At 48.2% G+C, this 27,225-nt stretch overlaps 1 protein-coding gene across 7 annotated transcripts in view; it reads right to left on the bottom strand.

Annotated features, from left to right (window-relative positions):
- Positions 1-13,458: 13,458 nt before the first annotated feature.
- CHCHD6 (coiled-coil-helix-coiled-coil-helix domain containing 6) overlaps positions 13,459-27,225 on the bottom strand; it is a 107,883-nt gene continuing 94,116 nt past the window's right edge. For 6 of the 7 annotated variants that reach the window (XR_002119616.2, XR_002119617.2, XR_004161307.1 and 3 more), the window contains one exon: positions 20,844-21,391. Coding sequence is in view for 4 of the 7 variants with exons in the window: in XM_010718542.3 (XP_010716844.1) it covers positions 21,368-21,391 (24 nt within the window). In the remaining 3 variants the exon portion in view is untranslated. Of the gene's footprint in view, positions 13,674-20,843; positions 21,392-27,225 lie in introns of those variants that run through there. The other variant, XM_019620122.2, reaches the window with a different exon arrangement.

The following is a 27,225-nucleotide window of genomic DNA, read 5'->3' as shown; positions in this document are numbered from 1 at the left end:
CAGGAAAGGCCGCAGACACCCTCGCCCCGCCTCCAGCCGGCATAGCGGGGCTCAGCCATCTGTCCTGTACGCTCCAGAGCTCCTCCACCCAAGAAAAGTGCGGTAGGGACAGCAGCACCCCCATCCCTCTGTGGCCATAGTAGCTCCCAAAGCACCACACGCGCCAGTCCGCACAAAACACATGGGCAGAACTACATCGATTTGTGCAAAACACTCACAGAAACAATGACAAGGAGGGGGACATTGGGGAAATATCCCCCCCAAGCTACACAGAGATGGTGTGCTGCCTAATCCCGCTGCCCAACAGTCACCTCAGGCCAGCCGCCATCTTGTGCCCCGCCATTCCTCTGTGCCCTCACAGGGACACTCCCTCACGGCCTCCTGCCCAGAGGCTCCACACACAATTCCTGCTCGCCCAGTCCAGCCCGATCAGCGTGGGGGCTGAAGCCTCACACAGCACTGCCGATAAGAGCTGGACTTTGTTCTCAGAGCTGTCAGCTCAGCATCTTTCTGCTGGTGCTGCGTCCGCATAAATTTACCAATGGGAAAAATAGTAAAAGCCATAAAAAAGACAAATGGGTGCCTTGAGTTGATTATTTGTCTTTTTAAAACACGCTCGGTGCCAGCCATTTTTATCACCATCATTCTCTCCTTTTGTTTTCCCTCCCACCAGGCCACGGCTTCCCCATGCCACGCTTCCTCCCCTGCCTGTCCTTGCATGTTTGTGTAAGGCCTTACAGAAAGGACTGATCTCCCTCCCACTGCTCTGGCATCCCTGGGCCAGGATGTGACCTTTTAGAAGGCAAATAGAACTAAATAACATCTTCATAATCAGGGCTGCACCTCCACTGATTTCACCAGAGGCACATGGGATATAAGTGGTGTGGAGCTGCAGTCCTACCAGGAGATGGAGGGATGGCCATTGATGCTCACTGCAGCATGGAGCCCATGATCTTCCTCATGCTGGGGGTGCAAACCTGAGAGCCCTCCAGCCATAGAAGTCCACAGCCCACCAAGATAGAATCACAGACCTCTAGGATTGTCCAGTCCAACCCCAACCCACCCCCACCATGCCCACTGACCTTGTCCCTCAGTGCCACATCTCCACAGCTCTTGAACACCTCCAGGGACGGTGACTCCACCACCTCCCTGGGCAGTCCTGTACCAATGCATTACCACCCTTTCTGATAAGAAACATTTCCTAGTATTCATCTTTAAAGATCACACCCTCCAAACCCAGCCTGCAGGCCATAGGGGTTTCCAGGCACAAGCACTACAAGGGCAATAAATACAGACAACTTCCTCACCCTGAGTGCAGCCAGCCAAATCTTTATGTCCACCAAATTACACCACTAAGACACACTTTGCCCTTTAGACTCAGAGGCACGAAGAAGTTTGGAGGTGCCAGCCATCAATTCTGCTGCAGGAACACATGGGCTCACCTTGTAGAGACACGTAGAGATGCTCAGCCATATCCAGCACGTGTGTTTGCTTCTGCCTGTGCCAGCAGTTACAGGCACATTCAGATCCTCACCCAGGTTGAAAGCACTACTCATGAATGCGGGGAGACCTCCTTCAGCCAGGAGAGTGCAGAGGTAACTGCTAGGTCCTTGGGAGAGACAGGAGAGCAGGACAGAGAAGAAAAGAGGCCCTTAGAAGCTCCGGAGGGGGTAGGAAGGGAGGATGTAGTGGAGACCAGCTGGTTTGGATGGATGTGACAAAGTGCTCTTTACTTCCAACCCTACAACACCTGTTATGTCTTACTTAAAAGCCCACTAGAAAACAAAGATGGTATCCCAAGATGCAGATACGAGGTCTCTCTCAACCCAAAGGGGTTCTTTTCCTCAGTTTTTCTCTCATATATCCCCTCTTCCCTGCCCCTGTCAGCATCTGTCATGTGGAGGCTGGAGGTTGTCACATCCCCCTGGGACTCCGCATTGGTGCCTGCCATTCTCCCACCTCTTATTTGTGCACAGGCACACATGCGGCCCAGACTTAAAAGCTTTTGAGATGGAGGAGAAGAGAGCAAATCAGCTTGCTCTGATGGCAGGGAAGTGGCTGGGGTTTGGATCATTTCCCCCAGACTGAAAGAAGCAGTTCTCTCTTTTTTTCTTTTCCTTTTTTTTTTTTTTTTAAATTATTATTCCCTCCAAGAGACTAAATTTAGTGAATTCATTTCACATTAAAAACTTGTCAGGTATTCACATCCAAAGAGGCTGCTACTTGGGTCTCTCAGGGGAGTTACTGAGACAGCGAAACCTCTTAAACATATAAAGAAGGGAGAGATATTCAGGCAATCTCCCACTGCCGCTTTTAAATCCTCTCTCTCGCAGGAGGGCTGCATAGGCACCTTGCTCTCATGGCCACTATCTCACGCTGCAGATGCAGGGAAGAGGGGATGGATTATCCCTTCCTCACTCCATGCACAGGATGGGATCTTGCAGCTCCCGAACCCCAGCTCAGCACCAGTGGGAAGAGAGCTGGAGTGATTTGATTTTGCTGATAGGGAGAGTGATGGATGGTCAAAGCAGTGATGAGTGAAACAAAGGTGGAAGAGCTCAAAAAAAGAGTCCTGACATCACTGTCACCAGCACACCTCCTGTCACCCAAGGAGCTCCAGCTCCAGGGATGTCACAGGGGGGGGCAAATGGGTCCTCCAGCAGTTGGTGGCAGAATGAGGACTGGCCACAGAACTGTTTTATTACAGTTTTATTACATCCCATGGTGAGGAGGACACTTTGTTGCCTGCTTTTATTCTGTGCCTTCTGCTATGGACACCCTCTGGATCTGCAGGTGCCCGCAAAGCATTGCTAACAAATAGACCCTTCCTCCACTCTGCTGTGCTTATGTTCCTTGAAACGGGGAATTTTCGCTTAAACATTCTAGCAATCGGGGTAACTCATCTACAATTTCTAACAGTTAACATAGCATATTGGTTGGACTAGATAATCTTTGTGGTCTTTTTCCAACCTTAATGATTCTACGGTTATAAAATGGCATTGGTGATGCTAAACATGTTACCAGAGGTCAGGAGCAGGGTGTACCAGTCACAGACAGGAATAAAAACAAGCAAGAAACACTAAGAGCCCCATGCCAAGAGCTCAGTGCAGAGACCTGGAGCAAGGCAGGAGTTTAAGCCAAAGCGGAAGCAAGCCTCAGTTTGCAGTGACCCACTGAGCCTGTGGACCTCCTATAGCCATTCTGATGTGCCCAGAGGGCATGTGAACACGCTTGTCACTCAGGGCTTTTCCCCCAGAGCCCAGACTCCTCACCCCCGCAGCAGGATCCTCATTAGCACAGAAAGCCTGGTCCTGCCTCTATTGGCCCTGTAATTGCTCTGCTCCACCCCCAGCATTGTGCATCCTCAACCCCCTGGAGCTGACAGACCTCCAAGGACTGACAGCCACTGCTCCATCCAGCCTGAGGACAGCTGACTTGAGTGGCACCTCAAAGGCACTCCAAATTTCAGAGCTCGGCAGGGTGCTGGGCGGAAGGGTTTGAGGCAGAAGATGACTTCGTTCTCAGCTGGACCAAAACCACAGAGGTTACGGGTTCGGCTGGCTCATTCTCATTATGCTAAAAGCATGTGGCTGACTCTGCACTTCTTAAGCAGAACTTTGACCAAAATTACATTTAGATACAATTTGTTGTCGGTGTGTCTGGTGCACTTCCCTATGTTACCGAAGAGTGCGAGGGGCATTTTGTTCTCTAAGAGCAGCCTGACAACTACTTTGTAAAAAGAAACTAATTGGGAGAGGATTAGATCGCCAAAGAGAGCCAGAATAGATGGGGAAGTTGTTCCGCTCAGCTCACCAGGTTAATCCAGTCCAACTGAGTGGCGAGGGACTATAAATAAGCAGCTAACTTTGTGATTTTTCAACCATTTCTGACTGCTAAAAATTTCCCATTGGGAACGCAGACTTCTACACAGGTCTTCAAGCACAAATCATCTCCCCTGCTCACCTCCCATAGACCATCTGAAATGGTTCCCCAAGAGCCTGCAACCACAGGTTTAAACTCTCCGTGCGTGTAGGAATAAATTCAATGCCTTCATCCCAGAGTCCCTTTCTGCTGTGAGATGTGCACAGAACAGCCTGCAACACAAATTTGGTCTTTGATACTCAACCTCTGTAGCTCTGCTCCCTCCCAGCGCATCCTCTGGAAGTGAAGGGGCCTCAAGAAGAGATCAGTTCTGCACAGTTGCCAGCGATGGAGCTTTTTTCCTCCTCCTATCCTCACAGACATCACTGCTAATAAAGAAGGGGGGAGCGGGAAGCCTGGGCACACAGGCTGGGGAGGCAGCACAGTGCCCAAACAGAGGGTTTGTCAAAGTTTTCCAGGAGGCGTCAGCAGCTCTTTAAGCTTCTTGACAGCCAGGATAACAAAATGTGTCTGCAGAGCTCTGGGGATCCAGACTGAAATTAAAATGGGTAATGAATAAAGCCATTTTTCAGGGGATCACAGCTGCAAACGCAGCCAGGGCCAGCAGGCAAAAAGCACTGGAGAGGCACTTGGGGAAGGGACCCAGCGCAGCATAGGGGCTGTCGTTCCTCTTATCCCATGGTGAGGAGGACACTTTGTTGCCTGCTTTTATCCTGTGCCCGCTGCTATGGACACCCTCTGGATCTGCAGGTGCCCGCAAAGCATTGCTAACAAATAGACCCTTCCTCCACCCTGCTGTGCTTATGTTCCTCGAAACGGGGAATTTTCTATCAGCACTGCCATTAATTACAGTGAGAGGCTCCCTGCAACCGGGGCTGGAAAGCAAGAGGTCGGCCAGGCTAAGCAGGACACCTCAAAGGAGGGAGTGGGATCCAGAGAAAGAGAGATCTGGGACTTCCCCACATATGCACCAGTCCTTCACACAGCACTTCCCCAGGTGGGAAGGAGCCCCACAGAGGCCCCTCGACCATACCTTAATGGGTGAGCTTCTTCCTGGCTCCTCCATCCCTTTGCCTGCAACTCACAACAGTGCTTAATTAGCAGGAAGCCCGATGCAGACACCTGTCAACTCCTGGGAGACAACCAGCATTTCACGTTAGCTGCCCCAGGGCTGTTCGGCAGGAACAGCTCTCTCTCTGTATTGATATTCCTTCATCTCAGCCTATTTTCCAAGCCGTCAAGCTGCCATCTCCCAAGGCCCAGGGAGAGCAGCCTCATGTCCATCAGTTTCCGGACTCCGGTCCCACCTTTGCAGCTGCTGACGAACCACTTTGTGCTTCCACCCGGCAGCCGGAGGGTTCCCTGCTAAGCAAATCAGACATCCCTTGATGAATCACATCCAGGCTTCCCTGCACAGCGGGAACCAAAAGCAGACAGGCCTGACTTCGAGTCGGGGCAACTTTGAAGGGAAGAAAGAAAGTCACTTCCCTACTTCACCGCTCCGCAGAGAGTCTGAGAGACACAGCACTCTGACGCCTGCCCAGCACCAGGGATGCGCTGCCACTGTCTCATCTGCCACTGTGCAGGGACCCCCCACCCCATTAGGACACACAGCAACAGCTGGGCAGATACCCAGGGGAGATCATGCAGCTGCAGTGATTTGTTGCAGCCTGCAAAAGGGTGCAGTGTGATCATCAGCATGTTTAGTGCTACCAGGCATCCAGTGACTCAGCTGTACGTCACGGCCAGCCGCAGCAGGTTCTGTGGCATTTTACCTGGTGGGAGCAAAGGTTTGCTGTCAGTCTTGCAGAGACAGAAGAAGGCAAGACAAATCATCCCAACGCTGCCCCTCATCCTTGTTAATTGCAGCAGATGTTGACTCTAAAACCTAATGTTGAGGATAGTGCGGGTCAGGGCTCACCGCTTTGTCTGGCCTGCCTGCCTAGCTGGAATCAGGCAGTGCATCTCTCCCTTTATCCCCTATGCTGAAACCCCCACATTGCTGCTCACCCCCACCCCCTTATTCCCTTCCCGGCCAGGGCCAGCTGAGTGCTCTTTTTGCAAAGCAGATTCATCTCCTCCCTCTCTTTCAGGATGACTTTGTCTCATCTCCCAATTCCCAAAGGCTTTCTGTCTCTCCACAAGTGCCAGGAAGAGAGCTGTTGTGCTCAGTGTGCCGTACGGACACGGGGTCATGCGATGGTCTAATAGCATCTCTCTTCCATTTCATGCTCAGGGAGAAGACAGAACATGGTGATTATGACCATATGATGCATCAGCAACACTAAAACCCAGGTCACTGTTCTCCCCGTCACCTTCTTTTGGGAAATGAACTGGGAAAAGGCACCCCTTGATTTGGTTGAGTTCATTTCTGCCAGAGCTGCTCCCCTGTCCATGTGCCATCACCCAGGCTGGCTGTTCCCTCAGCATTCAAGTCAGGGGAGCAATGAGCACCAAACCCTCTGGCAGCTGAGAAATTCATCTCCATCACATGGGACAAGTGGGCAGCCACGAGACGCCAAGGAGTCCCTTTGCTTTCTCCAGTGCCCATGTAAAATTTAAATGGACAAGGAAGAAGCTGCTGTAAATAATGCATCTGTGGTGCACTACACGGCTTACAGAGCGCATATTCATTGTCTAGTCTTATTTAAAGAAACTCAGCCCTGCCTGCATCATTAAAAATGTATCCTGGTTTCAGCTTCACCCCATGCACACTCACCGCTGCGAAGCAGGTGGCTCGGTGGCTGTTTTCGTGCCTTCCCGCTCTCAGCTGCTCCTGGACAGCCCCATGCTGGTATGAGCGAGGCCTCTGGGTCACATGAAAAATTCACATGCTTGGCATCGGGAGTTTCACATCCCTTTACTCCTCACTCCTCCCTCGCACCTGGGCCTGGGCTGGCAGCTGAACTCAGGATCGCTCTCTGCATTGCCTCCAGACACCAGCAGCATCCTCTGAGCTCATAAACGATGCTAATGAGAGTGGCTCAGCTCCACTGCAGTCAAAGCATAAATCCCACCACTTTGCCATCCTGCTCCTGAGAGGACTTTGGTGCTTTGGGTTGCTAGGCTTAGTCAGTATGAAGAGCACCATTTCCTGGCACTGCACCACCCAGGGATGCTCTGCACCATACGCATGCCCCACAGGGGAAAAGCTGCTTTGGTTCCTTCCACTCAGCACTGAGCAGAGGAGGCATGCACTGGTGCTGGGAAGCAGCTCACAGCCATTCCACCACCTCCCTCTCTGGACCATCGTAGTTCTCCCCAGAACGTTCACACCCTGCAGCTCTGCTCCCTGCACTATGTGTGGGGGTTTGTTGGCTCCTGGTGGGCACTGCAAAGGCATTCGGCTCACTCTTGGTGCTCCAGAACTCGAGCAAGGTTGTGTGCTGAGGTGGCTGAGGAGGACAACCAGAAGGATCCCAGCACCCAGGCATCCTAAGCTCCCAGAAGTACATGCACTGCCCAGCAAAGCCCTACGTGCTGTTTTGCTGCAATAGTCAGGCAGCCCCGAGCAGCTCCCAGAACAGCCAGGCCACCTGCTCAGGTGCCACCACCATGAGACAGAGCACAGGCACCTCCAGACACCCAGCACCAGCACCAGGCACACAAGGGCAGCACAGGTGGTTTCAACCCCTCCAAGCTCCCTTCAATGGACCACACGCCTGCATCCAGCTGAGTTCTCTGCATCCCCACCGAGGAGCTCTTCCAGAGACACTGCGAGAAAACCTGGGAGATAACACATGCCTGCGACATTAGCAATTAAGGAACATTAATTATAATAATAATAATTATCACAAAATAGCATTTTTATGGCACAATATTATGCTGAAGGATTTACAACGTACTGAATCATGAAGTTCGTAATTAAAGTTATTTTAGTTTCTAATTCTGCTTTAGTTCTATTCAATAAAAGATATGATAAATATACCTTAAAAAAAAAAAAAAGCAGAAACCATTACTTAAGACAATTTGCCTATACAAGGATGTTATATTGCAGCACAGAGATCCCCTGAGAAGCATCACAAACTTTGTGAGGATGAAGCATCCAGCACCGTGAAATACATAGCAGCAGCTCCCAGCAGCAGAACATCCAAGCTTCAATTTCACAACCATGAGCCATCCTGAGATGTGTTGTTGGCTTTTTTTGTTTGTTTTGTTTTTTTTAAGTCACTATGGTGGTCACCTGATCCAACTCCCCTGCAACGAACGGAGACACCCACAGCTCCATCAGGTGCTCACAGCCCATCCAGCCTGACTTTGGCTGTCTCCAGGGATGGGGCACCACCACCTCTCTGTGCAGCCTGTGCCAGTGCCTCACTGCCCTTATTGTAAAAAACTTCTTCCTCGCGCCCAATCTAAATCTCTTCAGTCTGAAACTGCTTCCAGCTCCAACCATTCCACTGGCTTCAACTTCAAGTCATGTACCTGTAACAGTGGGTTTGAAAGAAAGAGCAAAGAGCCTCAAATCCAGCCTTGAGATACTTGTTTTTTCCCTCCCTCATCTTTCTTCCATCAGAAAATGTTGACTTTTTACAATGGTTTTAAAATGTTGTTTTTTTACAAAAATAAAACAAAAAAAACCATTTTGATGAACATTCATCACTACAGTAAGGAGAAAAAAAGGACAAAAATTCTCAGCCATGGTTGAAGAACCATGTCTTGGCGGAGAAAAGACTGATATTTCTATTTTAAAAGGATGTTTCATTTTCATTTTTTAAAATAAATTCCACAATATTAAAGATGCCAAAATCAGAGTAAGAAGGCTGACACCTACCAGTGCAGAACACTCAACCACCCCCATGTCCTCTGTACAGGGAATCCAAGTGGAAAGACTACCTGGTAAACAAGATACAGTTTGAAATCCCCACTTCTCCCCCAGACAAACCAGCCCTGCCTCTGCTTTGCCTCTGGGCCCACAGCACAGCCTGCCAACCTCTCTGGGCCTGGGCAGGGAGGCAGCACCTGCTGCCAGTGACTTAATTTCTTCATCATTAATTTAAGTGCTTCTGTACCCATTGTTGCCCACTGAGGTCTCCCAAACACGGATTATCTACCTTGGTGCAGGAAGCATTACAAGCGATCTGGGAGCCGCTGTGCCCTGGCACACTGACATCCTGTAAATGATGGCTGGTTCGGGAGGCAAGAGAGGCAGTGCTGGTTCCCAGAACGGCAGCGGATCTGCTGACAGGAGATGTGGGCACAGACTGTGTCCTAGACAGAAAGGAACCCAGCTTCTGGCATGGGAGACAGAAGTCCCCAAAAAGCAGAGCAGGAATAGCAAGTGTGTAAGCAAGGGAAGGGGCTCTAACTAAAAGGCACCTAAATTACCAGCAGGGCCTTTAATTGATTGATTCTGGGAGAGCGATTTCTAAATTATATCCTGACGTGTTCACTGCAATCAATAAATGCATTAAAGCGAAGGAGCCTGCAAGCCCTCTGCTTGTGTAGCTCCCTGCCATCCTCACAGCCACGCCGCAGTGCCAGGCAGCTCCCTGAAATGCCCGTCCCTTCCTGGTCACCGCAGAGCTCTGTGCTTCCACTGACCCGCTGCTCCTCTTGTCCCAACCCCGGCTGCTCTTTACAGACTGATCAGATCTGTGAAAACAAGAGAGGGGCAGAACCATCCTCTCCAAAAGGATATGCCAGAAGCCCTGACAAGCTCAGCTGCCTGGGTATTGCAGGATAGCAGACTGAGGAAGGGGTTTAGTGCTCTTAGGAAGGGCTTTAGTGATTCAAAGCGACATCCCAGAAGTTCCCTCTCTCTGTGCATGCTTCCCTGGCAAAACCCCACTACCCGAAGAGAGAGCTGGGAGCTGGAAGAACAAAAGCGACTACAGGCAGTGCAGCCTGTTGATTAAAAAAAAGAAAGTTTACAAAATGATGAGTGAAAGACAGTTAATGATGCATGGTACTCTTAGTGGCAGGGAAAATGCTCTAAATTAAAGTCCTCAAATATGAAAAGAATCAGTGTTTAATAAGACAGTTAATGTATGTTATTTAAATGTCACTTCATTATTAAAAGTGTATATTTTTTGAGGTTTAATAACCATGTAATTGAGGCATCTTTTCTATGGTTAAACCTTGGCAAATATGTTTTTCATAATTAGCTGGTATTTATTTAACATGCAATAACCATCCCATTAAATTTAATGACTTCAATTAATTGGTACAGAGGGACCTTTTTTAATGTCAATATGTATTCTTAACGCCAGCTTGCAGTGTGGTGCCACAAGGCAGCTCAGCTACCTGTTGGTCACCAGGATGGGCAGGATGCTGCACTCCTTAGCACAGCTGATGGCACAGGAACTGCAGGGCAGGAGGAGAGTGATACCAGGGGAACTGCAGGGACCCAGCCCTGTTCACACGCTTCTCACCCAGGCACGAGCCTGAAGGGTGAATTTTGCTGCTGGAGGCAAACTAGAAAGGCTCAGGCTGGTGTAGCCTTGGCTGAGCCTTGCAGCCTAAATGAGCAAAGAGTCCAGGGTAAATTAACTCCTTTAACAAACCATCAGTACGGAGTTATTAACCAGCTTGTAATAAAGCACAGCACAAGGCTGCGTGCGCTGCAATCCACCTGGGCTCTGGGCTACAAAAACCCATGAGATTAGAGAAGGAATCTCTATTACACAAGTGTGCCGCTGGACCCCCTCGCCTCAGCACATTCCAGGCCCCCAAACACCTCTCCTACATGCTGTGGGCTGCCTCCTGCCCTGCCTTAGCCCCTCAGCCCCCACAGACACCCCTTTCCCACTGCCAGCACCCAGCGGAATTAAGCCCACCAAGTGCCTGCCAACCACAGCTCCCAGCCCATCACCAGCCACTGAGTGCTTTTTCATTTTCTCCTTGTTGCTTTTTGAATATTTCTTCAATAAGAATAAAATCAGAGAAATTAAACCCTCATCCAACACAGGGCACCTGTTTTGAGAAAGATTAAACCACAGGTGCAGCACTGCAATGGGAGGCAGGCAGCAGCTTCCAGCCACAGCACAGTGCTGAGAGATGGTGCATTTCTGAGCACAGACTCAAACCCACCGTGGGAAGCACCACACCGCAGGATGCCTGAGATGCAAGAGGGGAGAAAGCAAGCACTCCCTACCTTGTAATTGTGAAATGCAACCAGAAACAGGAGCAAAACCCTCAGAAACCAGTCACCACCCACAGCACACTAGAAATAGAATCCTCGAATCATTCAGGTTGGAAAAGACCTCTACGACCACCAACCCACCCCACCATGCCTACAATCACATCCCTCCATGCCTCATCTCCACGGTTCTTCTCCCCTTCAGGGATGCTGACTCCAGCACTGCCTGGGCAGTCAGTATCAATGCACTACTGCTCCTTCTAAGAAATTTTTCCTAATATCCAACCTGAACACCCCTGGTACAACTTGAGACCTTCAATTCCTATCCTATCACCGTTACCTGCAAGCAGAGCCCAATCCCCACCTCACCACCACCTCCTTTCAGCACATTGTTAAGAGGGATAAGTTCCCCCCGAGCCTCCTCTTCTTCAGACTGAACAACCCCAGTTCTCCGAGCCACTTGTGCTCCAGACCCTTCACAACTTCCACGCCCCCAGCACGCTGCTCCAGCAGAGCCATAGCAGCCAGCCCCAGTGCACTCCCTGGGCACATTTCACTGCAGCTCAGCAGAGCCGTGTAATTTGTGCAGCAGGAGGAGGCGGGAGCGCCGCCACGGGCCCCCACAGCCCGCCGAGAGCTCCGGGCTCCTCGCGCAGACCCTTCGCCACCTCCACAGCTCTCCTGCGGAGGCTCCAGCAGTTTTACGTCTTATCTGGCGGTGCCCGCCGTGCTGGAGGAGCACCGCTCCGTTAGGCCTCAGCCTACACGAGGACTCGGCCCCGCGCCGAGCAGAGCTGAGCGCCCCGCAGCCCCCGGGCGCAGAGCCAGGGCTGCCGGGGAAGGAGCAGAACGCGGAGCCACAGTGCCACCTCGTGCTGCCTGCCAGAAGGTCCCAGCCAGAAGGCGCAGGGAATCACCACCGCACGTCCCCACGCGTGATTTTTCCACCCAGCCCGCAGCTCCGTCAGTGACACGGCTGTGTGACAAACGAGAACGGGCACCCCGGTGGGGCGCGGCTCGTCTCCGTGTCATCGCATCCCCTCACACAGCCGCCCACTCGGGGTGCACAGCAAACACCGCCTTGCCCCCACGGACACGGGGCTGATCCCGGTCACGAGCAACGGAGGGGAGAAATCTGCCTCACAAATTACCGGGAGCACCGAACGTCCCTTCTTAACAAGGCTGGACGGGTATTCAATTTTCTCTTCAAACGCCTGCCTTCTGAAATGGTAATAGAATTTCAAATCTAGGGGAAAAGGGAGGGGAAAAACTGAATACGCGAGGATTAACAATGAGAGAGAGAGACAAAGGAAGAAATTATACCACAAAATACAGTTAGAGCCTTTTGCGGGAATTAATTGAATACAAATATAAAGAGAAAATCAAGAGTCTCGTGCTTAGGAGTGGGGAGAAAAGGGATATTTTCTGAGTTTAACCAACCTTTTTTTGCCAGAAACAATTAGGAGGAGGGGGAAGGGAGGGAGGGGAGAGCAAAGACTCCTAATTGTTTCGGCTTCCAGCGGATAGTTACAGAGCAGGCAGGGTCAGGTCTGCCCACGCGGGTCTGGGGGCTGCGTGGGTCCAGCTGCCCACGTGCCAGCCTTGTGCACATCAATAACTGTTTGTTGGCCTCATGGGTGGCTGGGAGGAGTCGTGGTGCCCTGATGGCACAGGCTGGAGGTGGCCGAAGGGGAACGTCCCTTCCTGGCAGCAGAACAGCACAGGGCACCACGGGAGGCCTGGGGTGAGGATGGGCTACGGCTCAGCCTGAAGCTGGGACAGGAGATTAATAAATTAAACCTAACACCACTAAATGTTTAGCAAACTTGGCTCCTTATCTGTCCAGGAATAGATTGCAAAATTATTCAAGAGTCTTCAGTGTAAATTATTCTTACTATAAGGATTGTTTAAATTGCAAACGGGGATTATTATGGTGAAGTGTACAAGGTATGCAGTAAATTATGAAAGCAATTTGTGTAATTTATAAATTGAGTTACATAAATTAGCCACACAACATACAGCATGAATGTCAAGTTGTATACTCAATTGTCACAATAATAGCTCAGCATCAGATTAACTTGAGGATTAATCTAGACAGAAAAAAGTCTGGATATTACAAATAAATATAAATATCAAGTTGTGTACCAACAGCTGAAGTTATTGGCATTAATAAAACACAAACACTCAATCACTTACGGAGCATAAATAGGAGGCAGAGCAGCATCAGTTTGCATGGAGAGCCTCAGACCCTGCAGAGTGCTTTAGGAAGGGCAGAAGCTACCTGAGCCTGCTCCAGACATCCACATCTCACTCGTGGGGTACTGCAGTACATCCATCCACTGCCAACTCCAAGGGGCTACAAAATCACCAGTGAGTCTGCAGGTAAGAAGTTTAGACTAAGGGCATTTTAGTGGCTCTCATTGGCCAGCTCTGCCATTCCCCCTCACCACTACTCACTAATTCAAGTTCTTGGAGGAAATGAGATCCAAAGGTGCTATTTTTTCCACAGTCAAAAGTATATTTTTACTACTCCTTTTCCTTGAGCACTTCCCCTCCTGCCCCCAAAAACTCAGGCTCAGCATGAGCAAGACAACACCGGGCCAGGCACAGCCTTCTTGGACACACAAGTTCTGTTCCTGCAGTCTTCAGGTAGGGCTTTGATCTACGTTGAAAATCTCAAAAGATTTTTCGGGATGAAGGTTTTGTAGAGCTGTGGAATAACAAGAGGAAATGTTACAGACCAATTTATAAATTGCTTACCCTAAAATAGAAGGCTGGGTGAAATAACTCCTCTGGACCAAAGCGAGGTGGCTCTCCCTGTGTGGACACAGGGCCAGGAGCTGGGCTGAGCCACATCATACTTTTGGCCCCACTGCCCACATTCACAGTGAATGGTAAAGGCTTCTGACTTCAGGAATCTTTTACCTTGTACTCCTTATGAAAATCTAATTTTCTTTGGAGCTGAGAATGGCAGAATTCTACCTACTGAGATGAGCTGTGATCGTATCATCATTTCCTTGCCCAGGAGGGCTGGAAGGTCTGTAGCAGTGTTAAAGCATCAACTTTCACTTCCAGTGACTCAAAAGTGAGCATGAGCCCAGTTTTCTCTAAGTACAACTTAGTGAAAACCTCTGGAGTTAATAGGTGGGTTTGGTTTTCCCTTTGTAAGGTTGGACCTCCCCAGCAGATCCACAAGGTAAGCAGTGGGCAGTGACTACGGCTATGCTCAGAAGGATGATGTAAGATTGGCTTAAAATCATGGCAAGCACATCGGCCTCATTTTTCTGCAATTCCTTGCACTGCTGATTGGAGTTTTTGCTTTGTTGTTTTTTTGTTTGTTTGTTTTTACAAAAATTATGCTTTGAAAACACCTGGCTCATCAGTCACAAAGAGGAAGCAAACACCTCTTTCTCCTGATGTCACACTTGTATATCATCACCTTGAGATCAGACTCCTATCATCCACATGGATCTAAACTCGCTCTCTGGCTGAAAATAGCCTTCAGCAAAACTACTTGAGTTCTGTATCAGCAACAAGCAGTGCAAGACCACCTGCAGCCTCCAGAAAGGACTTAAGTTTTGTTCTTGGAGGAGCTGAAGTACCAGACCCTGCTGTCTGAGGGTGCTTCCAAGAAGATTATCGGCTTAGGCACTGCAGCTGAATCTCTCTTCTCTCTGTCTGTCTGAATTGTGACCCTTTCTTTCAGTTAATTTTCCTGGCACCAGGGAGGTGAGGCCCACTGCTGGCTGGGTGAAGCCGACAGCTGGCACTGAGCTTCCATGGCTGGGTTTCATTAGGATGGTGGGGAAAGCAGCCACAAAGTACATGAAATACATTACTGTGGGTATTCAATTTTCTAAACTGCCCGTCAGCCTGCAAACACTTACTTCAGCGCACCAAAAGCACTATATAAAACAATAAGAACGCAGCAGAGAAATAAACAGCTGAGCATTTTCCCCGCAGCATCACGCAAGCACCAAATTAAGTTGGGAATAAGCCCAGCACCCAGGTATGCCTGCTGTCAGCTTGCACTCTGCCGGGCCACGCTTGGAGCCCCAAGATGCAATGGCAAAGCCGTGTCTGTGAGCAGCACCAACCTGTGGCACGATGCAGACGTCAGGCTGAGGCTACGTGCAACGCTCAGCATCAGATGCACAGCACTGAGCCACCTAATCCAATAAATTGCAATCCAAGGAAGTTATCAGGGGCTGGCAACAGCTCACTGGAAGCTAAGGTGTAGAGGAAAAAACATGCAATACAAAGAAGGCTTGCAAAAAAAAAAAAAATAAGTAAATAAGGATTAAGGGGACTATCAAGGCTATTTCATTGAAGCAGCCCATAAAGAGCAATTTCTCTGCCTTTAGCGAGCTTTTATTTTTGCTGATATGATTCAAGCTAAATCCTGAACCGGCGTTTCCCCCAGCTCGTTAAAGGCACGAAGCTTCCTCACAGTCACCAGCAAGACTGCAGCAGCTGAAAGGCTACTGAAGGAAAAGTGAAGAATTAATTTTTTAAAAGCCACACGCGCTCAGTGCTGTATCAAATGGCAAAAACTCAAATCTCTCCCTTGGTTCAACTGCTCGGAGGGGGAATGCACGGCAGCACTGGCAGAGTCCCTGTTTACTTGTTTTATGATGGTTGTAACGAGGAACCCATTAAATTAATAGCTGTGCTTTATTTTTAATGTTATGTTTAGCTAATCCTGACTTACAGTGGCACTCCCCATTCATAGAAAATAAAAATCAAACTGGCTTTGTCGATGGACTCCATCATCCAGAGAATGGATGCAGAAGGATGTTCGTGCAGTCGTAGGAGGGAAAAAATAACACCCTTTCATTCTTGCTGACGTCCCTCAGCTGGTGCCCATTATAGAAATTAGCTCAGGCAGTTCAAGAACTAAATAATACAAAACTGATCTAAAGCTGTAAGAAAAATAATTGCCAGTTGGAGCCATTCCAGCACCTCGGTGATAGCCCAACACCACGTACCAAAGCAGGGACCCTTGTGCCTGCACCTGCACGGCCTCAGCAGGTGGATGCAGACTCACGGCATGAATGCTGAGGCTATCCATGGTACGGGTGGCTATTCCATCAGCTGTAGGGTTTAAATTATCCATTCGCATCCTTCAGGGTATGTACATCGGTTAATGATGCAACTGGGTCAAAACATACCTAAGCACACAGCCTTCAGAGGAGGGCAGCTCCCTCAGAGCAGGTCCAGCATCAGTGAAACGAGTCCTCAGTGGTACAGAAAAAAACATCTGAAAGGAGGAACCAGTAGAGAACCCAAGAGGATTCTGAGTTTCCTGCATGATGCCCAGGAAGCCAAGGCCTTGTTGCTGCTCCTACCCTATGCCGTTTCCTACTTTGCAGTCTGGGTGACCCGATAATCTTTCCCAGTCTTAAACACCGATTATAACATTTTTAATACAGAAGAAAATAGGAAATATACTGAACCACATGCACCAGTTTGCCATAAATGTTAGCAGTAGGAAATAGGAGATGAAGACAACTTTCTCCACAGCTACCAACCCTGTACTAATTCAGTACTAAAGGAGGATTTTTGAGAGGGTGAGCAGATCCTGACCCTCCAAAAGAGCCCTGTGAGCCAAAGGGCTTGGTTCGGGCTCAGCAAATTAGCAAATACACCCCAGAGATATCATTTTTGTATTGTAGAATTTGTACTTATTTCTAAAAAACAGAACAAAACAAGGGAAGGGGCCAAAGTTAGGAATCAGAGGAAACTTCCCCTTCCCTGTTCTCCTTGGGGTAGCAAGTCTTTCATGCCATAGCTCCCACATAACGCAACAGCAGGCAGCAGGAACCAAACACAAGCATCAACATCTCGTAACACTTTGTACAAAAGGAACTGCTGGACCAAGCAGTTCTACTCCATCAAGCAAAAGCAGGAAGAACATCTAATTTAGGCCATTTGCAAAGGGAAGCTGGCATCAGGTGCAGTTTGTTACATACCCCAGAAGGAGCAGCTGATTTCATCTGCAACTTGGAAACTGTAAGTTTGTTTGCTGCTCTACCTTGCAGCGTGACAAAGGAAAGCTCACTGCCACGTGCCGACCTTTGTATAACATCTGAAAAGAGCACGTGTCATTAAATCCAAGACACTTTTGACACAGAGCTCTCCTGAGACCAACAGCTGCTCCGTTTGCTCCCTCCAGCTTTGCCCCAGGCTTTGCAAGGACCACTGCTGGGTAATTAACACGGGGGCAGGAGCATCGTTTCTGCCCCAACAATCTCAGTGAGCAGAGGGTGGCCCAGGCTAATCACTCCAGTCCCCATCACCCTTCAGTCACCCAACACAGTGACGGGAAGCCAAGACATGCACAATGAACAGTGATAAGGCTGACAGCTCAGAAGGTCAGGCAAGTCATTTAGGGAGCATCACATGCATCTTCTCCAAGGACAAAAAAATAAATAGAGGAGCAGGTGTGAGGCTACAGACCTGCAGGACTCAGAGCACTCAGAACTGGCTCCCATGAGTTTCCCAGAGTGCTGTGCTGAAAGGAGAAGAGGGTGCAATAGCTCGCTGCAGGCTGCATTTACACCAGGAGCACTGAATTACAGCAACTCTTGGAGCATCAGTACTGCTTCTAACCTGAAAAGACCAAGGCACCAGGCAAACCAAAGAACGTGGTCCTGAGACACGTAGAAGAACTGGCAATGAGACTCCTTAGGGAATGAGATAGTTTAGCGACAAGCTGCAAACACCTTTAACCAGTTTGGAAATAAAAAATTACAATAATTCAAAAGACAAATGGAAAAATTCTGCCTAGAAAGGGGACACACAGCATGAGATCACAGGATTCAGCAGACTATAAAATAGGAAATGAGACTTACTCTTCTCCCCCTACAGCTACACAAAACCCTCCTACATAGATTACAGACGTGCTTGGCAATTGCCTTCCTCCTCCAGCCTCTCCTGTTGTGGACAAGGCAGGATTGGTTGAAGCCTGAATGCAGACAGGATATTAGATAAAACATCTTGCAAAGCCAAGTGTGAAATATTAACAACAGGAGGCAACGGTTTGTGTTCATATGCAAGATCACAAATTTGGTGCTTAGAGAGCCCGAGATGTCCTTGCACACCAGAATCTCAAAGCGCTTGTGGAATGTTTCATTTAAAAACCTATTGAAGCCTACTGGAAAATTTCTATCAGTTCTGTTATTTGCTTTATCTCCTCTTACTTCGCTGTTTTTGTTCTGCAACACCAAGAAATTATGCATGAATAAAAAGGTTATTCCTTCCATTCATCTGGTCGGTTTTAAAACAATTCGGACTTGTAAAGTGGGCGCTCTGAAAGCCTGTATTTTTACATGAAATTACCACAATTGCGCACACTGCATCCGAATTACTGGGTGCATTTGTACACACAATTACCCAACTTGCACACAGAACCACAATAACCGGGCAGGCAAAATGGACATGCAGCTGTTCAGCTGAACAGAGCTCTACATCTGGCACTGGGAATTTTGGTTTTAGTAGGTGAAAAGGGTCACAGTCCCGGACATGGCAGAGCTCCTTTTTATCAAGCACATGTGGCACAGAGAGCAGCACGGCTTGCTGCCCTTACCCTACCTCAAACTTGCCTTGGAGGAAACTGCCTCCCATACAACATCTACAAAAGGCTCAGCTCTTGTTTATCCTGCAGTCCAAGCTGCCCACTAATTCCAGCTGTGACAGGGGCTGTGTGCTAAGGACATCTATTCAGCACTGACTACCAGGAATAACCATCTCTGCCACTTCAGAGCGTAACTGAGACCTGCTGTCGCAATCTTACATGAAAGAAGATTAATGTTCCAGAGATCCAAGAAGCAGCTAAGGAGAAACATAAGGACAGGAAGCCTAAGAGCAGATGTAGGGCTTCTTCTATCTTTGCAAGGGCTTCTGTGATAGGAACAGGGGAGGAATATGAAAAAACTCTCACTCAAAGATGCATTACCTGTAGATTTTTCACCCAAATGGCAGCTGTGGCTTTGCAAACTGCACTTCATCTTCAGCAGTTTCCCATTAACATCTCTCCTCGTCATTTTTTTCCAGGCTTAGCCAACCAGGCTGATGATGAGGGCAACCACAGCAACAAAACTACTTGTGGCAGCTGTGCAGCACCAAAGGAAAGGGGCAGAACTGCGGAGTGAGCAGCTGAAACCCAATCCCCACATTGGGGTCGCCAAGAAGTCTGCAGCCATTCATCACCAAAATCCAACGTAGCGTGGCAGGACAGAGCAGTTTCCAACCCTTAATGCTGCACGATGAACTGATTTCTATCCTCAGAGACTGCGGGTTAAGAAGACGATGCTGAAGTAGGATGATGTGCAAGAGGTATATTTTCAGCTAATAATCAAGCAGTCCCTCATCTGGAGGTGCTGCATGGCCTCAGAGTGCCACTTTGTCCTTGTTGGGCTACAAAACAGCCGCAGTGCAGCTGGCCAACATTAACTGGAGATGTTACATTTATGATTTTATGGCTGATATTTTCCTCTACCCTCTATCAATTGAGTTCACTGTCTGAACGATCGCATCTGTTTATGTTCCACAGACACCTGCGTATCTTGAGATGACAGCAACTCCCTGAATACTGTAATCAGTTATTTCTCAACAGAGGAATTGCCAATTTGGTAAATAAAGCTCATTACAAAAGAGCGTGGATATGTATTACGGTTGCCTAACAGAAAAAAATTGTCCAGTGCTGCCTGATAATCAGCCCTGGCATCATAGTCCCCCCCAATTTAGGGCAGCTGAAATAATGACATGCAAATTACTTATGCCAAGGCAACATTAGATGGGGGCAAGAGGAAAATGAAGAAGAGACAAAATAGGTATTTTTCCTCTTCAGACCAACGACAATTTAAAATCTAGTCAGCGACAGGCCTTGCTTCTTCACATTTCCACATGCAGCAGCAGAAGTCCTGCTGCTCTGTAGAACCCTGCTATCACAAGCAGATCCGGAAGCCGGCTTGGCAGTCCCAGCAGAAGCCCACCCAATGCTGCCACAAACAGACCTGAGGACACAAAGTATCCTACCTTGCTTTGGGAAACCCCCCTTCCTTTGGAGATAACAAGTCTGATCGGCACAGTGATGAAGCGTTGGAATTTTTGCTAACAACAACAAGCAGGCAAAGATTCTGAGGAAGAAGACAGTTGTGGCATCAGCTCTCGAAAGGAAAGGAATTTTGTTGCTTTAATGAAGATATGAAGTTCTAAGTTGCTACCCGAAAGCAGAATATAACATAGAAAACAGTTCTCAGTTCCCCTCATTTATTTTCATAAACACTGCATTAAAATCTGATGCGACCTCCAAAAATCCACGATCACATTCTTCAGAACCTGTCAGACACAGTAAGGAGGACACGAGCAGCAGAAGCTGCCAAGTGGAGGAGAGGCTTTAGGCAGAGAAAGGGAATGGAGTTACAAACTTAGACCTGTTCCTGTTTTACTGACAGGTGTATCTGTTGCACCTTCCTCTGGCAGGATGAGACGAGAGAAACAGAGTTCCCACTTGGCTGCAGGAAAAGGCACACAACCAAACGAGGCCAAAGTGCACAGTGGACAGCAGAGGAGGAACTGCACATAACAACTAGAGGAAAGAAAGACAGCTAGGGCTCTGCATTCAGCAGGCAGGGTGTTTTTCAGTATGATTCACCAACGCTGATTCTCTTTGGCCAGGACTTTGCACTCTTCCAAGTACTTTCAAATAAGCCAACCTCATTCAGCCTGGGACCTAAAACAAGTTTTGTGATTTATAAACTGTGATTGGAAATGCTTCCATTCCCCATACTTGGTGGGAGTTTTCATTGGCACGGGTAGGAGGTAGGAAACAGCAATCTACAAACTCATGGGACTGAAAGTATCTCACAGCACACAGTGAACATTAAACACTTTATTACTTAGGAGAGAACCTCAGAAGGGAAGAAACATGCCTGCTGGTGTAGCCAATCAGAGCATGCTAGGAACAGCTAATCCCAACAAGCTAGTCAGGGTTATTTCTAAGTACTTTAGTCCCTTAATTCTGGAGCAAATGGACAAAAATAACAACTCTTGAAACTCAGACAGGGGTTGGTGAAACCAAAGCTAGCACAGGGTAAACCAGGCCTGTGTGGAGTATGCCTCCAAGCAACAAGTCGTGCTGGAGTCAAGACCATTCTTTACATTCTATTCTATTACAATACAAAAATGAAGTAACAGTGTTCCCCTCTCCTACCACCCTCTGTCTGGTTCCAGAAGCATCCACACAGACCAATACATGCAGGCCATTAAAAGAGGAATCATCATTGTCTTGGACCACGAAGGGCAGAAGGCACCAGTTTTAGTCAGCGTCTATCCAGAAGGATGCTGGGCCTTCCAGGGAGCATCTGTGGTCCCTGTCCTCTGCTCTTTGGTGGCTGATGTTTATCCAGAGTTAACTAAAAGCTCCTGGAAGAAAAAAAAAAAGGAGACAAAGGAAAAAGCAGCCAGTTAGTTACACAGCTGTTGATCTTGGACTATTTCTTTCAGAAACAAAGGAGCAATGCTGCATGGGTGACAGGCTACAGAAAATTCCTCAGAAAATGTATCAGGTATTGCCTTCTGCAAAATGCAGTCAGACAATGAAGGTGACAGAGGACTGTGGAGGCAAGAGAGCAGGTCATGATATCAAAGGCAAGGCTAATTCTATGAAGAAGAACATAAGGTCAGTTGCAAACGATCAGGACTTATAAATCTGATGGCCTGCAGCAGGAGAGAGAGGCCATAGAGCCAGCTGAGGCTCAGAGCAGCTGAGCAGGAGTGAGCACAGCTCCACACTAAGCCTCAGCCCCAGCAGGACATGGGAGCACTTGGATCAGCAGCTGCCAAACGCACACCACTCATCCCAATGCTTGGAGCAGGACCAGCATAAGGGAGGAAAGAAAATGAGAGCAATTCAGAGACACTACCCTACTAAGAACTTTTATCTTAAGATACAAACCCTCTTAAAATGGAACACAGAGCAAAGAATACTTACCCACATTTACAGAACCCTTCTAAAGCCAACCACAGAAAGACACGTGAACAGTCAGCTGCATGGGATTCCATCAGCCAGCTAACTGGGGCTGGATGTGTGCTTGGTTCTACTCCTTGTAGCAGGCATTTTTAGGAAGGAGACTATGGTTCCTTGAATGTTCTCCTTTCTGGTACACCTCATAAAAACAGTGCTGCTACCACACACGGCAATGTCTGCTGGAAGGTGAGGGTGCTGTTTAGGCTGCTTCTGCATAGCAGGCTGGTATTTGCTGCTTAACACTTGCAAAGTCAGCACGCTGAGACCACACTCACCACACACCTCCAAAGACAGCCCTGTCTCTAACAACAATGAACCAGAGAAGCTTCAAGAGATTCAAAAATTAAGAGAAAATTGTTTGCCAAATTATTTAGACAAAGCTTAGCCACAAACCTGACAAATGAACCATCAATATTACTTGCCTGCCTTTAATTTCCCAGGTAATTTTTCTCACCATTAGTGACTTACAAATTTCACACAGTGCAATACATTTAAAAAAATTCTAATAGCACTCGCACTAAATGCAATGAGCAAAGCAGCAACAGCTCCCAATCAATTTTGCAATACAGTAATTATCTGTATTCATACTGTAACACTTCAGTTAAGTGTCAAGGAACACTCTGCTTTGTTGTAAAGCCACTGTTATGACCACTCTGCAGCTAACCCCTACAGAAGACGCCAAAAACTTTTCTGTAAAGCAATTTAAAAAAACCTTTGTTACACAATTTCATGTTCATAATCATAACTACATTCTTTTACTTGTCCAGGAGAAAACACAGCCAGCACTTAACCTCAGTCAATTCCTCCCAGCCTGGCCCATCCACATTCCAAGGACACATCCAGCTGGAGGCTCACAAATACTCCTTGTGCAAAAACATCAGGTTCCATCTCACACCACATGACTAAGCTTTCCCAAAATCTTTTGCAGCCATCACTGGGCCAAAAGCTGATGGGATGCCAAACAGGCTAGACACCAATTTCCTGCCGTGCTTCTCACACCAAGGGCAGTTTCTGGGAACAAAAGATGCAGGTAACAATACTATCAATCACTCTGCACTGCTTCAAAAGAAAGAAACAAACAACAACAGGAAACCAGAGTACAGTCTCTGAACCTGTCCAGCCCCAAATCTTCTGGGGAATGTGCTGTGCAGTGCAGGCATCATTAACACCAATAGCACTGGAGATCAGAGGCAGAGATCAGAGCTCTCCTCCTCCAGCAGTTCCTGCAGAGCATCCCCCAGCTGTAGCACACCTGCACGTGGAGACTCTGAGGGCCTCCTGGTCTGTTAGCAGTTGATGGAAGAAAACATTTGTCACCATATGCACAAAATTGTTTTCACTGTTCCTGAGCCGTCAGTTCATAGACCTGTGGCTAACTACTTAAAAGCACAGTTCCATTGATTTCATGCCTCACACGCTGTGTAATAGCGTGGAAGGACGCCACATCTCCAAGACTAAACCCACTCTTTGCTAAGCCAGCTGTTCACACCAGTGTTTCAACTCCAGCTAGCACTGCAGCCCCATGGATCCAGACTTGGCATCCTCTCGGGTCCCTTCCAACCTAGAGTCCTCCCTGCAACATGCCCCAGGGCTGCTACAGTGCTTACCTTACCTTGGATAGGAGGAGCTAGGAAGGGGAAGGAGCAGCCTTTTCTCTCCTGCACACCCTTAGCATTGCAGATGTATCAGCCAGGCTGCACAAGCAACAAGCCCAGGCAGCGCACAGCCACAAGCTGTTCCTGCATGATCAGATCCTCCCAGTTAATCAAGTTGAGGCTCAGCCTGAAGTTAAGTGATGCATCACAGAGTAACCAGCCAGCTTTGGATGCTCTCTGCTGCAGTCTTAGGTAAGAGTTCAGGATGCAAGCAGCCTTGAAGCATGCAGCACTCACTGATGAATCAGGATGGTGATGGTGCCAGTTCCCTTCATGCAGAGGGAAAGCAGGTTGTTCCGAGTGTTAGGTAGACACCAGGTTCTGATTTGAAGAACTCCAGCCCAGCTCTACCATCTACAAGAACTGTGTCTTCAGCATAGCATTCGAGGCAATCCATCACAGCTGTATCTCAGTGCAGGAGCTCAGCATCCTCTCCATGCTCCATGCCTCAGCTCCAGGTGGAACCCATGAACTCCTGGCCTTGAGGAACCTCTTCCCTCTGAGTTTGCCAGACGCAGTCTGCCAAGCCCCAGCTGAACCAAGATGCATTTATTTAACCAGCATTTAGTCTCACAGGGGTAAACCCTGCAAGTATCCTCCAGTGAATGCCTTACCTTCGTTCTAACATTCCTTCAAGCAGTCACACCATGGTGCTCACACACCTGGGCACTGCGTAGCCATGAAGAAATCAGAGAGCAGACCCCCATGATAAGCAAGTCAGCACATTTAGAATGTCAGTGACAAAGTAGAAATTAATCTCCATAGTTCCCAGCTCTGTACCATGCACAAGCAGTTTTCTCAAACCCAGAAGACCTGTAGGCATGCAGCAGACTTCAGTAATGTGACCGAGTCACTTCTTCATCTCTGTTCGTCTGCAAAGAGGCACTAACAAACTACAGAAATCCTCACCTGTCCTAAGATGGGTGTTCAAGGCCTTTCTGCTGGATAAGGCATTTGTTGTGGGCCTATTAGCAGCCCAGAGCATTGTAAGGGACATTTGAGTCACTCCGGTTTGATGTATGCTGTAGGTATTTTTTGGTTATGTGCAATTTGTTCTGTTACATTCGGGGTATTGGCTGTTCTGCTGAGCAGCTGTGCTGACTAATGGATCGTAGCACTTCTGTGCCATACAGTTATTGCACAGAAAAGCCTCTCTGTCTCCCTCATCCTTCAGAAGTCCAACAGTTGCTGTCCTTGGGTTTGGAATACGAAGGGGCCGGAGTATGCCTGGCAGCAACAAAAAGCATTAATTCAAAATGCTATTAAAAGAGTTTTGTTGTCCCTCTTCTCCGCATTAGCAGCTTCGCAGAGCAGAGGAGCTCACCCGGTGACTTCTCAGCTGCTTCCCCAGGACAGTGCCCTCAGAGCAGGGCAGCAGAACAGCACTTCCAGCAAACGCCCGGGATGTGCTGTCAAACACATTGCCCTGCACTGCCAGAACACCGAGCTATTTACCAGCACAACCAATCTGCAGCTATTCCAAGCCTCACCTGTTTGTTCATGCATTCTAACATTGATTTCCTCCAGACAATTGTTCTAACTCAGAGAGAGCTCCCACCATTAGCCTTGCTTCACAGGAAATGCTTTGCCACTGACTGAGCAGCTCCGCAGTCCCCAAGCAGCACGAAGCCCCTGGCTGAGCCGGGAGCCCCAGACCCACAGCAGGGAGCAGGAGGCCACGCTCAGCTCTTTTCATTTGGGACACGTGCTGGAAAATGGTAGGGCCAGGAGGAACAAACAGGGCTCTGCAGAGGGTTGCCACTGAAAGGATGGCTGATTAATTAATTGGAGTGCAAACTGAGGACGGGTTTTGTTCAATCGATGTTAATTGCATTTAATCTCATTCTTGCTGTTAAGAAAAGCCATTGGGCCGGGCTAGTGCCTGACACGCAGCTTTCACCCACACTTGGGAGGCGAGGTTGGAGGGGAAAAGTAATGGAAAGAAAGAAATAACCCTTCCTCACCCCTTCTGCATCACTGCACAACTTCATTGGGTCTGTTCCATTATTTAAACAATTTTTGTTTTCCAATAAAATTACACAGGAGCTCTAAAGGACAAAAATTGGACGTGGAGCATTTCACCACTAGTTGTTCTGGCTCTCCTGGGTACTGGCTCAGAGCTTTGTAAACCCACAGAGCCGTGGCTATCCAGCTGCTGCAAAGGACTGAAATTAAGAAAATCACCTGCGTGAAGCAGCGCCTGCTCTGCGCCCCAGCTGCTCCCAGCTCACCTGCAGCTGCTGCCTGCCTCTCCCACCAGATTGGCCAGAGCATCTCTCAGCTTGCTGCTCATCACAGCTCCACGTACCAAACGGTGTTGAACTCTGCCTTCCTCTAACACAGAATCATTAAGGTCAGAAAAGATCTCTAAGATCACCAAGTCCAACCCCAACCCACCCGCACCATGCCCACTGACCTTCAGTGCCACAGCTCCACAGTTCCTGAACACCTCCAAGGGCCTTCCCCTCAACCCTGTGCTGCCGTTTATCAGTGGTTTTCTTTATCCCTTGATAAGCATTAGTGCCATTGCCTCTTTCCAAGTAAAGAAGACATATCACAAGTGCTGTGAAGGACTGGCTGAGCATTAAGTGGTCTGAAAAGGCTTTACTAGACTTGGTCAAGATTGCTTTAAAATCATTTCCCTTTAGGACTGTGACCCTCTTTCTTTACAGCCAGCATAATGATTCTACCTCAGAGGACGGTAATTGCATCCCTCTATCTATATGCATCAGAAGGTAGAGGCTGCAAACACAGCACAGCATCTTTCTGGAGCAAGCTGAAGGCAGGAACGGACAGGAGGAGGAAATAATGCTGGGCCTACCCCTAACCCTCTGCCCCACAGCCAGAGGCACCCCGAGCATTTTGCAAACTCATGGATTAGTCCCAGGAGGATCCAAAAGCAGAACAACGACAACTTGTACAAATACAGCTCTGGTTTTGTAAGGATTAAAATGAACTTCACCCAACTGTGAATATCCGTTTCCAGAGCCAAAAGGAATAGAAAACCTCTTACTGATTGCAGAATTTCATTACTGCAAACTCTAAACCCACAACATCTGCAAGTTAAGGACAGCAACAGTAACACAGTTGCTGAGGGACACTGACAGCAGGGTTTAACTGCTGCACCACCAAGCTCTGCTCTGAGCAACTTTCACAAAACACACACACAGAAAGGCAGCAGCTTCCACGTACCCCCATTCCTAGTGGGTAAAAGGAAAAAGATAATCCCAGAAGCCAAACAACGTTGGATTAAGTTGTATACGTGACCTGTAATCTCCTACTGGAAGGAAGAAAGAGATGCAATAAATACTTGCAAAGCCATTCCAATATTTTGAATTAAATGAATTACAGAAATGGAAAGTACATGATGCAAGACGTTACAAAACAAGGCGCCAAGAAGGTGCAGGAATTGGAAACAAGCTGGCAAGTGATCCCTGTAGACTACTGAGGAAAATTAATAGAGAGAGAAAGGATACGGTAACAATACTGACTGATGAACAGCAGTGTTAGGTGCATAAATTCAGGATGTCAAGCTTCTACTTAAATCCAGTTCTGGAAGAAAAACAGCAAACCCT

Source organism: Meleagris gallopavo, chromosome 14 (assembly GCF_000146605.3).
Source record: "Meleagris gallopavo isolate NT-WF06-2002-E0010 breed Aviagen turkey brand Nicholas breeding stock chromosome 14, Turkey_5.1, whole genome shotgun sequence".
Lineage (NCBI taxonomy): Eukaryota > Metazoa > Chordata > Aves > Galliformes > Phasianidae > Meleagris > Meleagris gallopavo.
Note: the sequence above shows the minus strand (reverse complement) of the source record. Positions and strands in the feature narration are given on the sequence as shown.